This window comes from Phyllobates terribilis, unplaced genomic scaffold, assembly GCF_046119375.1.
Source record: "Phyllobates terribilis strain yellow unplaced genomic scaffold, ASM4611937v1 Scaffold_4__5_contigs__length_816908805, whole genome shotgun sequence".
Classification (NCBI taxonomy): Eukaryota; Metazoa; Chordata; class Amphibia; order Anura; family Dendrobatidae; genus Phyllobates; species Phyllobates terribilis.
The window spans coordinates 66747648-66760224 of NW_027362764.1; the positions used below are offsets into that span (position 1 = coordinate 66747648).

At 42.7% G+C, this 12577-nt stretch overlaps 1 protein-coding gene across 1 annotated transcript in view; it reads right to left on the reverse strand.

The window, feature by feature from the left end:
- CUBN (cubilin) overlaps positions 1 to 12577 on the reverse strand; it is a 259514-nt gene that overhangs the window by 35129 nt on the left and 211808 nt on the right. The window contains exons 44-48 of the mRNA XM_073677458.1: positions 9447 to 9621; positions 5297 to 5475; positions 4767 to 4976; positions 2435 to 2575; positions 641 to 822 (exon numbers count right to left, since the gene is read on the reverse strand). Coding sequence (XP_073533559.1) covers positions 641 to 822; positions 2435 to 2575; positions 4767 to 4976; positions 5297 to 5475; positions 9447 to 9621 — 887 coding nt within the window. The remainder of the gene's footprint in view (positions 1 to 640; positions 823 to 2434; positions 2576 to 4766; positions 4977 to 5296; positions 5476 to 9446; positions 9622 to 12577) is intronic.

Sequence of the window (12577 nt, forward strand, 5' to 3'; positions counted from 1 at the left end):
CGGGTGATCGGTGGCCTAGCGTGAGGGAACCAAAAGGGCAAAGATGGAGAAGTGGTGTTGCCAGCACCCAAAGATCCAGGTAAGCGCCAGTTTAACCTGTATCAACGTCAAAACAGTTTGATGATGTGGTAGATCACAGAGCCCTAGGCCATACGCCACACCACTATCTGTCCTGTAGGCCACAGTCTGCCATAGACATATAGCCTTCCAACAGACCCGTCGCAGATGGCACAAAGACATCAATGCACTGCGCGTCTTGGGCCTTACTGACCGGCTTGGGCCGTACTGCGCAGCTTGTGTCATACTGTGCGGTTTGGCCCTTATTCCTGGCGACTTGGGCTTTACTGACCGGCTTGGGCTGTACTGCGCGGCTTGTGTCATCCTGTGCGGCTTGGCCCTTACTCCTGGCGGCTTGGGCTTTACTTCATGGCTTATGTTGTACTGCGCAGCTCATGTCGTACTGCGTGGCTTGGGCCTCACTGGGGGCTTAGGACGTACCGAGTGGCTTGGGCCATATTGCATGGCTTGGGCCGTACTGCACGGCTTGAGTCGTACTGCACGGCTTGAGTCGTACTGCGCACTTTGGCCGTACTGTGCTAAATACCCCAGAAATACCCCAGAACTTCTCCATAGCACTTACAGCCACATAGTCATTACTGCAGCTCTGGTGGTCTTGCAGCTGTAGGTTGTGAATTGTCAGTGTCACACGTTTCGCCTCTGGTACTGTTATTCTCCATTCACACACGCGATTATGCGGGTACAGATTGGGATAATTCGGAGAATTGAATGTTCCAGTGATTCCATTAATGTCTCCTCCGCACTCTGGAAGATAAAGCATTACGGTACTTCTGCGTTTTCTAATTTCAAATGATATTTCTTAAAACACGATTGTTCGTCATCGCCATACATACAATAATAGTGCAGGAAATCACCTATGATTTAAGAAGTCAAGTTTCTATATTAAATGTATTTTTTTCTTATGTGTTTTTCACAATTTTTCTTATCACTAAATAGATTAAAGAACAATTCAAAAATCTTGCAATTTTCACATGATCACTAGGCCTAATATTAAACTCTTATGTCCTGTTCTTTTCACAGCCATATGGAAATAAGCAGCAAGAGCCTGACTCTCACCCTACTGACCTGTATACAAGTACCTTTTGCTAAAGCTTTGTGATCTGGGCAAAATCATTGTTGAGGAGGAGGAGGAGGTGAGCTGTGACAACACATATTGTGAATGGTGGATCCTGTGTTATCTACTGTATATAGAGGTGTTATCAGTCATTGTACAGGAGGGGAGGAGGGGAGCTGTGACATCACCTATTGTGAATGGTTGATCCTGTGTTATCTACTGTATATAGAGGCGTTATCAGACATTGTACAGGAGGAGGAGGTGAGCTGTGACCTCACCTATTGTGAATTGTGGATCCTGTGTTATCTACTGTATATAGAGGTGTTATCAGTGATTGTACAGGAGGAGGTGAGCTGAGACATCACGTAATGTGAATGGTGGATCCTGTGTTATCTACTGTATGTAAAGGTGTTATCAGTCATTGTACAGGAGGAGGTGAGCTGTGACATCACCTATAGTGAATGGTGGATCCTATTATCTACTGTATATAGAGGTGTTATCAGTCATTGTACAGGAGGAGGAGGGTGTGAGCTGTGACATCACCTATTGTGAATGGTGGATCCTGTGTTATCTACTGTATATAAAGGTGTTATCAGTCATTGTACAGGAGGAGGAGGTGAGCTGTGACATCTCCTATTGTGAATGGTGGATCCTGTGTTATCTACTGTATATAAAGGTGTTATCAGTCATTGTACAGGAGGAGGAGGAGGTGATCTGTGACATCACCTATTGTGAATGATGGATCCTGTGTTATCTACTGTATATAAAGGTGTTATCAGTCATTGTAATCCTGTCTGTGATTATAATGAGACTGCTTCAAATTCATGTGTAAAGAACAGGGAGTGTGAATCTAGTAATTGGCCTAGTGGCCAGGGTGAATATGGCAAGATTTCTTCTTTTTTTTTTTAAATTTAGATACAAACTTGAAAAAAATATCAAAAAAAAAAAATATATATATGTAACATAAAACCGGATTTAAACAATAGGACATTTTCTGATGACACATTCCGCTTATATGGCGTCTGCCGGTGGGCTTGACCCTGATAACAGCTGTCAGCGCTGGATAGAAGAGCTGTAGAGATGTAGAAATGTACCTTTGTGGAGGGTTTTAGTAGCAACATGAATAAAAAGTGGCATTTTAATCTGAGGAGTGGCCGTCCCACAAGGGCCCAATGGACATTCCCTAACAAAGTGCTGCTTACAACTCTTCACAACGCCTCCCCTTTGTTTTTGAGTGACGAGTGAAGCGTCCAGCCAGGGATTACCAGAGATTACGGGAGATCCCTGCCCTGAGTGTCTCACCTTCTACACTGGCATCGTAGTGGAGGCGGAATCCCTTGGCATTCACAGATCCATCACTGACAAATTTCACGTAGGCGAAACTGTCGGAGGTCCTCACCTCTTCTGGTATTGTGTTATTGCAAAACGTTCCTAACAGTTTACCTATATAAGTAAAGAGAAAAAAAAAAGATATCTTATATCTTATTCAATTTGCATGGAGTTCTCATCAATGCCTGCACTAGATCCAACGATGATTTAACATTCATATAGATGTTTAGAAAATGGAATATGACATTTTATTTACTGATGCAGCACTATTGGGGCCTGGAGATAAGCATTAGCAAAGGGGTCTGACATTGGCTCATCCTGGAGATATAGCTGGTGAAATAAGTATTGAACACGTCACCAATTTTCTATGTAAATATATTTCTAAAGGTGATATTGACATGAAATTCTCATAAATGTAGGTAACAACCCATTCAATCCACACAGGCAAAGAAATCAAATCATAGACGTCCATAAATTAAGTTATGTATAATAACAAGAAATGACACAGGGAAAGTGTATTGAAGACATGAAGAAAGAGTGGTGCAAAAATCCACAGAAAGTCATGACACCATCTTAAATCTATCAGTAATTAGAAAGCAATCCTGCCACTTAGTGAAAAATAATATCATTTTGTTTAAATGATGGCCTCTAAAGAGGTGTCTCACTACCAAGGTGCCACACAAGAAACATCTCATGATGGGTAAAACCAGTGAGCTGTCTCAAGACCTTTACAACCTTATTGTTGCAAAACATACTGATAGCATTGGTTACAAAAGAATTTCTAAACTCCAGTGAGCACAGTCGGGCAGATAACCCGGAAATGGAAAGAACATAACTTCACCATAAACCATCCACGAGCAGATGCTCCCCGCAAGATGTAAGACAGAGGAGTGTAAAGCAATATCAGAAGAGTTGTCCAAGAGCCAAGGTCCACCTATGGAGAGCTACAGAAAGACCTGGAATCAGCAGGTACAATTGTTTCAAAGAAAACTATAAGTAATGTACTCAATCTCCATGGCCTGTATGCACGCTCACCATGCAAGACTCCATTGCTGAACAAAAAGCATGTTCAAGCACGTTTAAGGTTTTTCAACAAGATTTAGACAAGCTTGTGAAATACTGGGAGAATATAGTCTGGTCAGATGAGATAAAAATTGAACTCTTTGGATGCCATAATACACACCATGTTTGGAGGCCAAAAGGCACTGCATATCAACCCAAAAACACAATACCAACAATGAAGTTTGGAGGTGGGAACATCATGCTGTGGGGCTGTTTTCCAGCTTATGGCACAGTAAAACTTCATATGATTGAAGGAAGGATGAATGGACAAATGTCCTGAGACATTTTTGGAAAAAATCTGCTTCCATTTACCAAGATAATGAAGATGAAACAATGGTGGACAATTCAGCAAGACAATGATTCCAAACACACAGCCAAGGAAACTCTCAATTGGTTTCAGAGAAAGAAAATAAAGCTGCTAGAATGGCCGAGCCGATCACCGGACCTGAATCTAATAGAAAATGTATGGAAGGAACTAAAGCTCAGAGTTCATAGAAGGAGCCTTCAGGATGTGAAGAGTGTTTGTGTGAAAGAATGGGCCAAAATCCCACTGGAGCAATGCTTGCGACTAGTTTCTCCATACAGGAGGCATCTTGAAGCTTCATCACCAACAAAGGCTTTTGTACAAAGTATTAAATAAATTTCAGTAAGCGCGTTCAATACTTTTTCCATGTGTAATATATAATTATTACACATAATTTATAGATAAATCCAACAATGAACAGTCAAACATGACTATATGTCCACCAAACTACACAAACCTATGAATATAACACATAGTAAAAATATAATAGTACAATGATTTATTTGATTACAATTAAAAAACATCAAGATACAATTACACATAGAGGAAAAAACTGCCCAGGTATAATGGACATCCGGGGGTCAGCAGGTAAGAATACAAAGGACACTGGTCTCAAATCAACAGTGCATGACCACAACTCCATTTATACACTTCCTCACTGGGCCCGTACATAGGAGGAAAATGGAGGACCACCCTACTAGTGATGGGGGGCAGTGTTGGACCCTCCAGCGATCAGACATATATCACCTATTCTGCAGAAGTAATACACTTTGTGCTTGCTGTCACTGAACGCTAACAGGGTCTAAAATATTGAATATTTTTTCCAGATTTGTCCAAATTGAACCAACGGACAGTAGCCCAGTCCCTCCATACCTCCAGGGCTCACCGTACCTAGGTAATCTCGCCCCAGTATAGGATGTGACATATAAGTGAACTAACCAGATGCGTTATATTCTCGGATTTCTACAAAGTCACTTAAGCAATTTGATGAATTCTGAAGATCCAGAGACTGAAATCTGATGATCAGGTAATGGCCTGTAGGTCCATTGAAGAACCATTCACACGAGGAGGAGTCCGGGTAATTCTGTGTCGGGTAACCGGGACTCTGGATGATGCCACTCTGCCCATAGTGTGCTCCTCCACAAGTGGCTGCAAACACGTAAAATGCAAATATTATCAAAGAAAATCAAATCTAAAAGAATTAAGTATCTAGTGACCCAAATATGGGAAAACTATGTTATATTACAATTAGAACTTCTCTCTGTGTCCCAGGAGATCAGTCATGTCCGCCTCCATCTCATCCTCACTTTCCTATGTCTGGCTGTAAGACAACTGACTGCAGCAGGAGCCTCTCCTCTTTGCAGCAGATGGTAGATTATGGTGGTCCAGCAGCTCCCGCCTTGCTGAGTGTATGTGCAGCCCCCTTTCCAGTGTAGTTATACATTTCGTAGTGTGTGGGGTGACCTTACCTATGGAGTACTGGGCATTGAATCCTGCACGGGGTGTGCTGCCATCTGTTCTAAGCCTCACGTACATAGCCGTGCCCAAGGATTTATAGGTGGCGGGTAATGTGTTCCCGCACAGTTTTGCAAGGACTCTACTGGCAGAATCCGCACCATCTCTTAATTCCAGGTAACTGTTGCTGCAACTGAGAAAACGTGTTTTGTATTAGAGGCAGAAACATGATGTAAAAATGTACTAAAAATGGGAATATCCATTACTCCATACTCCATCAGTAATGGAAAGACAAAAAAGGCAGCTTCCTTCTTAAAGGGGTTGTCTGGCCTTAGACTACAAGTCTGCAGTCACTCTATCTGACAGTCTGTGCGCTGTGAGGATTCTCCGGTGCAGTATTTTCCGGTGCAGTATTTTCCGGTGCAAGTGCATAACCGCAAGTATATGATTTACAACCCCTGGCAAAAATTATGGAATCACTGGGCTCGGAGGATGTTCATTCAGTTGTTTAATGTTGTTGAAAAAAAGCAGATCACAGACATGGCACAAAACTAAAGTCATTTCAAATGCAACTTTAGGGCTTTAAGAAACACTAAAAGAAATCAAGATTAAAAATGCGGTACTCAGTAAGGGTAATTTTTTTCAGACCAAGCAGAGGGAAAAAATTAAGGAATCACTTAATTCCGAGGAAAAAATTATGGAATCATGAAAAACAAACACACAAAAGAACACTCCAATACATCAGTAGTATTTTGTTGCACCACCTCTGGCTTTAATAACAGCTTGCAGTCTCTGAGGCATGGACTTAATGAGTGACAAACAGTACTCTTCATCAATCTGGTTCCAACTTTCTCTGATTGCTGTTGCCAGATCAGCTTTGCAGGTTGGAGCCTTATCATGGACCATTTTCTTCAACTTCCACCAAAGATTTTCAATTGTATTGAGATCCGCACTATTTGCAGGCCATGACATTGACCTTATGTGTCTTCTGTCAGGGAATGTTTTCACAGTTTTTGCTCTATGGCAGGATGCATTATCATCTTGAAAAATGATGTCATCATCCCCAAGCATCCTTTCAATTGATGGGATAAGAAAACTGTCCAAAATATCAATGTAAACTTGGGCATTTATTGAAGATGTAATGACAGCCATCTCCCCAGTGCCTTTACCTGACATGCAGCCCCATATCATCAATGACTGTGGAAATTTGCATGTTCTCTTCATGCAGTCATCTTTATAAATCTCATTGGGATGGCACCAAACAAAAGTTCCAGCATCATCACCTTGCCCAATGCAGATTCGCGATTCATCACTGAATATGACTTTCATCCAGTCATCCACAGTCCACGATTGCTTTTCCTTAGCCCATTGTAACCTTGTTTTTTTCTGTTTAGGTGTTAATGATGGCTTATGTTTACCTTTTCTGCATGTAAATCCCATTTCCTTTAGGCGGTGTCTTACAGTTCGGTCACAAACATTGACTCCAGTTTCCTCCCATTCGTTCCTCATTCGTTTTGTTGTGCATTTCCTGTTTTGGAGACGTATTGCTTTAAGTTTCCGGTCTTGACGCTTTGATGTCTTCCTTGGTCTACCAGTATGTTTGCCTTTAACAACCTTCCCATGTTGTTTGTATTTGGTCCAGATTTTAGACACAGCTGACTGGGAACAGCCAACATCTTTTGCAACATTGCGTGATGACTTACCTTCTTTTAAGAGTTTGATAATCCTCTCCTTTGTTTCAATTGACATCTCTCTTGTTGGAGCCATGATTCATGTCAGTCCACTTGGTGCAACAGCTCTCCAAGGTGTGATCACTCCTTTTTAGATGCAGACTAACGAGCAGATCTAATTTGATGCAGGTGTTAGGTTTGGAAATTAAAATTTACAGGGTGATTCCATAATTTTTTCCTCAGAATTGAGTGATTCCTTAATTTTTTCCCTCTGCTTGGTCTGAAAAAAATTACCCTTACTGAGTACCACATTTTTAATCTTGATTTCTTTTAGTGTTTTTTAAAGCTCTAAAGTTGCTATTTGAAATGACTTTAGTTTTGTGCCATGTCTGTGATCTGCTTTTTTTCAACAACATTAAACAACTGAATGAACATCCTCCGAGCCCAGTGATTCCATAATTTTTGCCAGGGGTTGTACATACATTCAGTCACATGCTGACTAGACGTGGTCAGCCTTGGAAGTGTATCAAGGGAGGCTACACACATCTAGTCGGAATGTGTCCGGATGTATGCAAATTACATACTTGACATTATATGACCGCCCGCTCCCAGCATCGGCACCGGAGAATTGCGCAGTGTGCGCGATGTGAGGATTCACAAGTCTTCAGTCCCATAGAGTGACTGCAGACTTGTAGCTTAAAGTCGGACAACCCCTTTAAATGGGCTATAGCAAGTTATCCCATGCTCATAGGATAGGGGATAACTTCCTGATTGCTAGGGGTTTGACTGCTTGGACCCCCATCGATCCTGAGAACGAGGCTCTGCAATCAGATCCCCCCAGTTAGGAAGCTATGGCAGCAGTACACCACTAGGGTATGTTCACACATGGCTTTTTTTTGCTGCGTATTTGGTGCGTAAAATACACAGCATTTTACAGTACCAGCATAGTCAATGAGATTTCTGAAATCCGCTGCATTTCTTCTCCACGTGTATTCTGAGCCCTGCTGCATTTTTTTCTGCCTATACACAGCCTGTCAGTTGTTTCAGCATTTTTTTCTGCGCTTTTCACCCATTAAAATGAATGGGTGAAAAAGCTAATTAAAAATGCTACAAAAACGCATGTACAAACACAATTAAAAGAGCGACAAAAATGTGTGTATTGTATGTGGCATTTTTCCTGCCACCACTCTGGGTTTTTGTGCAGAAAAAAAGTCTGCAACATGTGAACATACCCTTACTTTTATCGCTGGAGAAAACTCATTTGGAGAGCAATATAGAATATAAAAATATGATAAGGACACCTTTAAGTGATTTTTTTTCTGTCTGTATTTTTGCAATCGGGTTTTATTAAAAACGTTTGCACCATTTGGCATTTTGTTTCCCTGTACATTGCTGGTTGTAGAATGAGTTAACTAAGAAACTATCAGTGAACTTGGCGCTTTCTGAAAGAGAGCTTGTACTTATCTCTGTTTTTCAGATTTATAAAAAAAAAAAACAAAACAAAAAAAACAACAGGGGCACTCCATAGTGTAAAATTGTACAATTATAAAAAAAATAAATTAAGAACGTTTGACAAGCTTTTCGCTAACCTTTCAAAGCTGTACCTGACCAAGGAGTCAGAATGCGTTGGAAAATTAAAGTTTATTTTTTTTTTATAGAATTGGATTATGTCCTTTGGATTTATTGGCAGCGCATGGGTTAAGCCATCACTGTTATGCTGAGCGTCGGCTTCTTCCTGCCAGTATGGTACAGATGGTACAGTTCTTATTTCAGTGAGCTGAACTTTGATGTGAACACAAATCAGCTGGGGAAAGCTCATTAAAATATAGATAAAAGAGTTATAAACTTTCCATAAGAACAAGCTCACTGATGGATTGTCAGTTAACTCGTTCTGAAGCCAACAGTGCAACGTAGAGTGCACACAGTGCAAAATTTTTATTGCAAAAATTATTTTTTAACCCAAAATACATGCATTTAAAGAGGACCTGGCAGTGTCCAGTTTTTGCTCTTATTTTATTCTCGCTGCTCCACTCATTATTCAGTTATTTACTTTTTTAAATCCGCCATACTGTTGCGGAGATATGGGCCTTTTTAATTTGGTGGAAATGTTTATGCTCTTTATCAAAGGGGCGTGTCTCACAGAATAATAATCTAGAGTAACCTAAAGACACGCCCCAGAGGATCTTGTGAGCCACGCCCCAGATGATCTTGTGAGCCACGCCCCAGAGGATCTTGTGAGCCACGCCCACTTCTATTAAAAAAAACACAAAATTTAGCACTAAATGAAAAGGCCCATATCTCTGGAACCGTATGGTGGATTAAAAAAAAATTAAATTACATTTATTCAAGGGAACAGCAGGAATAAAATAAGAGCAAAAACTCACAACTTTTGACCTGGTGACAGGTCATCTTTTAGTAAAAAAAAATGTGCCCCTCCAAGGTGTCCATATCTTTTTTAAGATATGTATAGAAAGTATTAGAAAAGTAAAAATACTTGTCAGAAGTTTCAATGTAAAATTGATCTTGGAAGTGGATCTGCACGGCTTCACCATTCGGGGCTATGATGGTCCACACACAGTCTGTATTTTGAGGATAAGGACTAGGATAATTTGGTGATGTAACAAAACCATTGGGATTGAAGTCTGTGACATAAATGGTCTCTCCGCATGCTGGAAATAAACACAATCATAAACAAAATGTAATGACAGCATGTCTGGGATATAGTATATAATGTCCCTATCTTCTTAGTCCACTGACCCCTTGTGACAACACTTATTAATTAGCCCGACTTCTAGATTTGTTAGGCCAGGAGAAATACACTATCGTGTTTGTGTTGACTTTTGAGTGTACCGTATTTTTCGGACCATAAGACACACTTTTTTCCTCCAAAATGTTGGAGGAAAATGGGGGGTGCGTCTTATAGTCCAAACGTTGGGGGGGTGTATATATATGTGTGGTGTGGGGGGAGCGGTATGGGTGGAGGAGCGGGCACAGGAGGCAGCAGCTGCCCGCTGCAGCCTACACTGTCCCCGCTGCTAAATAAAATGAATATTCACTGCTCCCCACCCCCATGGGGCGTGGGGAGCACTGAATATTCATGCTCCTTAATAGTGGTATACAGTGTAGCGGCGCTGCGGCTGCTGCTGCTGCCGGCTATCTCCTGTGTCCGCTGTTAAAGGGCATGAATATTCAACCTCTCTCCACGCCCATGGGCGTGGGGAGGGGGTGAATATTCATGCCCTTTAATGAGCTGGCACAGGAGATAGCCGGCAGCAGCAGCAGCTGCAGCGCGGCTCGGCTGTGTGCCGGCTATGAAGGAGAGTGAAGTCACTGCTCCCCGCGCACACAGACCCGGCGTGGGGAGCAGTGACTTCCGGCAGCTGATCTCTCCTTGTGAGCCGCACATGGCAGTGACGTCATGCGCAGCTCACAGGGAGAGATCAGTGCAGGCAGACCGGACGCAGCGCTGGAGGAGAGAAGAAAGGTGAGTAGGAGTGTTTATTTTTTTTTAATGTGCAGCCTGATGGGGATTAGGGGGACCATGCATACTAGGACAGGGATTAGGGGTGCCATGCATACCAGGACATGGATTAGGGGTGCCAAGCATACCAGGACAGGGATGAGGGGTGCCATGCATACCAGGACAGGGATGAGGGGTGCCATGCATACCAGGATAGGGATGATGGGTGCCATGCATACCAGGACAGCGATTAGGGGTGCCATGCATACCAGGACAGGGATGAGGGGTGCCATGCATACCAGCACAGGGATGAGGGGTGCCATGCATACCAGGATAGGGATGATGGGTGCCATGCATACCAGGACAGGGATTAGGGGTGCCATGCATACCAGGACAGGGATGATGGGTGCCATGCATATCAGGATAGGTATGAGGGGTGCCATGCATACCAGGATAAGGATGAGGGGTGCCATGCATACCAGGATGGAGGGATGCCAGGCATACCAGGATGGGGATGGGGACCACATATAAAAGAAAGGGGAGTGGCATATATACCAGGATGGGGGATATTGTCAGAATTGGGGGACATTACCCCTATATCAGTGTCAGCAGAAGACCCCCTCCCCCTTAAAAGTGCATCATGACCACATTTTTTGCTTAAATTTTTATTTTTTTATTTTCCTCCTCTAAAACCTAGGTGCGTCTTATAGTCCGAAAAATACGGTATGTGTTTTTCTTTGGCTGATCAAGAAGGACAGACTAGTATTTGTATAAACTTGAATGTTGACATTTGAGTTGATATTTACTGCAACTTATTGTATGGAGGACAGCGATACCGTGTTGGGGAACAATGTTTTTTGTTAATATGCTAATTATATATTGTACTAAGCCAGCTAGTTGTTGATTTACAGAGCAGGGGGTTACAAACTATGAAAATTGATAAAATGCTCAAACAATGAGATATCCCCCCTGACCTGTGAATGATGACTTTAGCCACAGATGTAAATATAAAAAGGGATTATATCCTGCTGCAAGGGGAATAAGAGAGAGACTCTTCAGGACAGCAGCTTGGTAACATGGCTTCATCCAAAGGGACACATATTTGGATTCTACAGGATGCCAGCCTAAGGGTATATGGCCCTGGCTGGAAGGATACATATATGCTCCATTGACCATCAGAGAACCCTTGGATACATTTGGGGAAACCAGGTTGGGACAATGACGTCACCTGGTCCCATGGATATGTTCTGAGACGCCATGTTGGGAACATCCGGTCTCCTGGTTCCATGAAAATGTTTTGGAAAGCCTCCTGTCACCTGGTTCCATGGATATGTTGTCTAGAGCTGCCAGGTGGGACCCTCCGATTGCCTGGAACCCATGGAGACGTTCAGAGAAGCCAGGGTGGGACCCTCGGGTCTCCTGGCCTAATACCTCAATGGACTGTCAGCTTCCTAAGCTTGCCACTACCTCCTCTCTGTGGTGTCCATCCAAAGCGGGGTGCCACTGGTTGAGGTAGTTGGTCCTGGAAGTCCTAAAGTTGCAGTTGCTCTATCCCCAGCGGGCCAGGGGAAGGGTGAGACTGTGTAATTTTGCACCATCTTGGGTATTAGCTAGGACTGTTCTATGTGTTTATTGTCTGTTTGGTGGTTCAATAAAATATTGCCACACTGTTTTACCCTCACCAAGTGTTGTCTGAGTAGTATTATGCCCACGGAAGACCCCAGGTCTTCACACCCCTGTATTTATATTGTGGCCTCTTCTTCTATAAATCAATTACTATCTGACTGTTGCTCCCGTCGCTGATCTCTGCCGACACAGAGCGGTTATCTAGTTATGAGGGGCACACTAGAGCCACTAGAAAATGAACCTTTCTGCCATTTGATCTTTGTTTAAAGGGACAGTTTCAATAAGTATTAAATGTGTCTGTTAGATCTGTGACAAAGTCACTGGCAAAGTACTGGAGGGGAGATATGTGTCACTGAGGTTATTAGCTTCAGTGATATGAACCAAGGTAAATGCTTCAGCACACAAGTGCTGAGAAGGGTTAATCGGCCACGATAAGGGCTAGGTTTAGTGAACAGCTACAGAGTGATTGGGAGGCTGTTCACCATATCTACAACCCAGGGTGGAGTCCAGAAGGTAAATACACAGCCTTCTGCCTGATT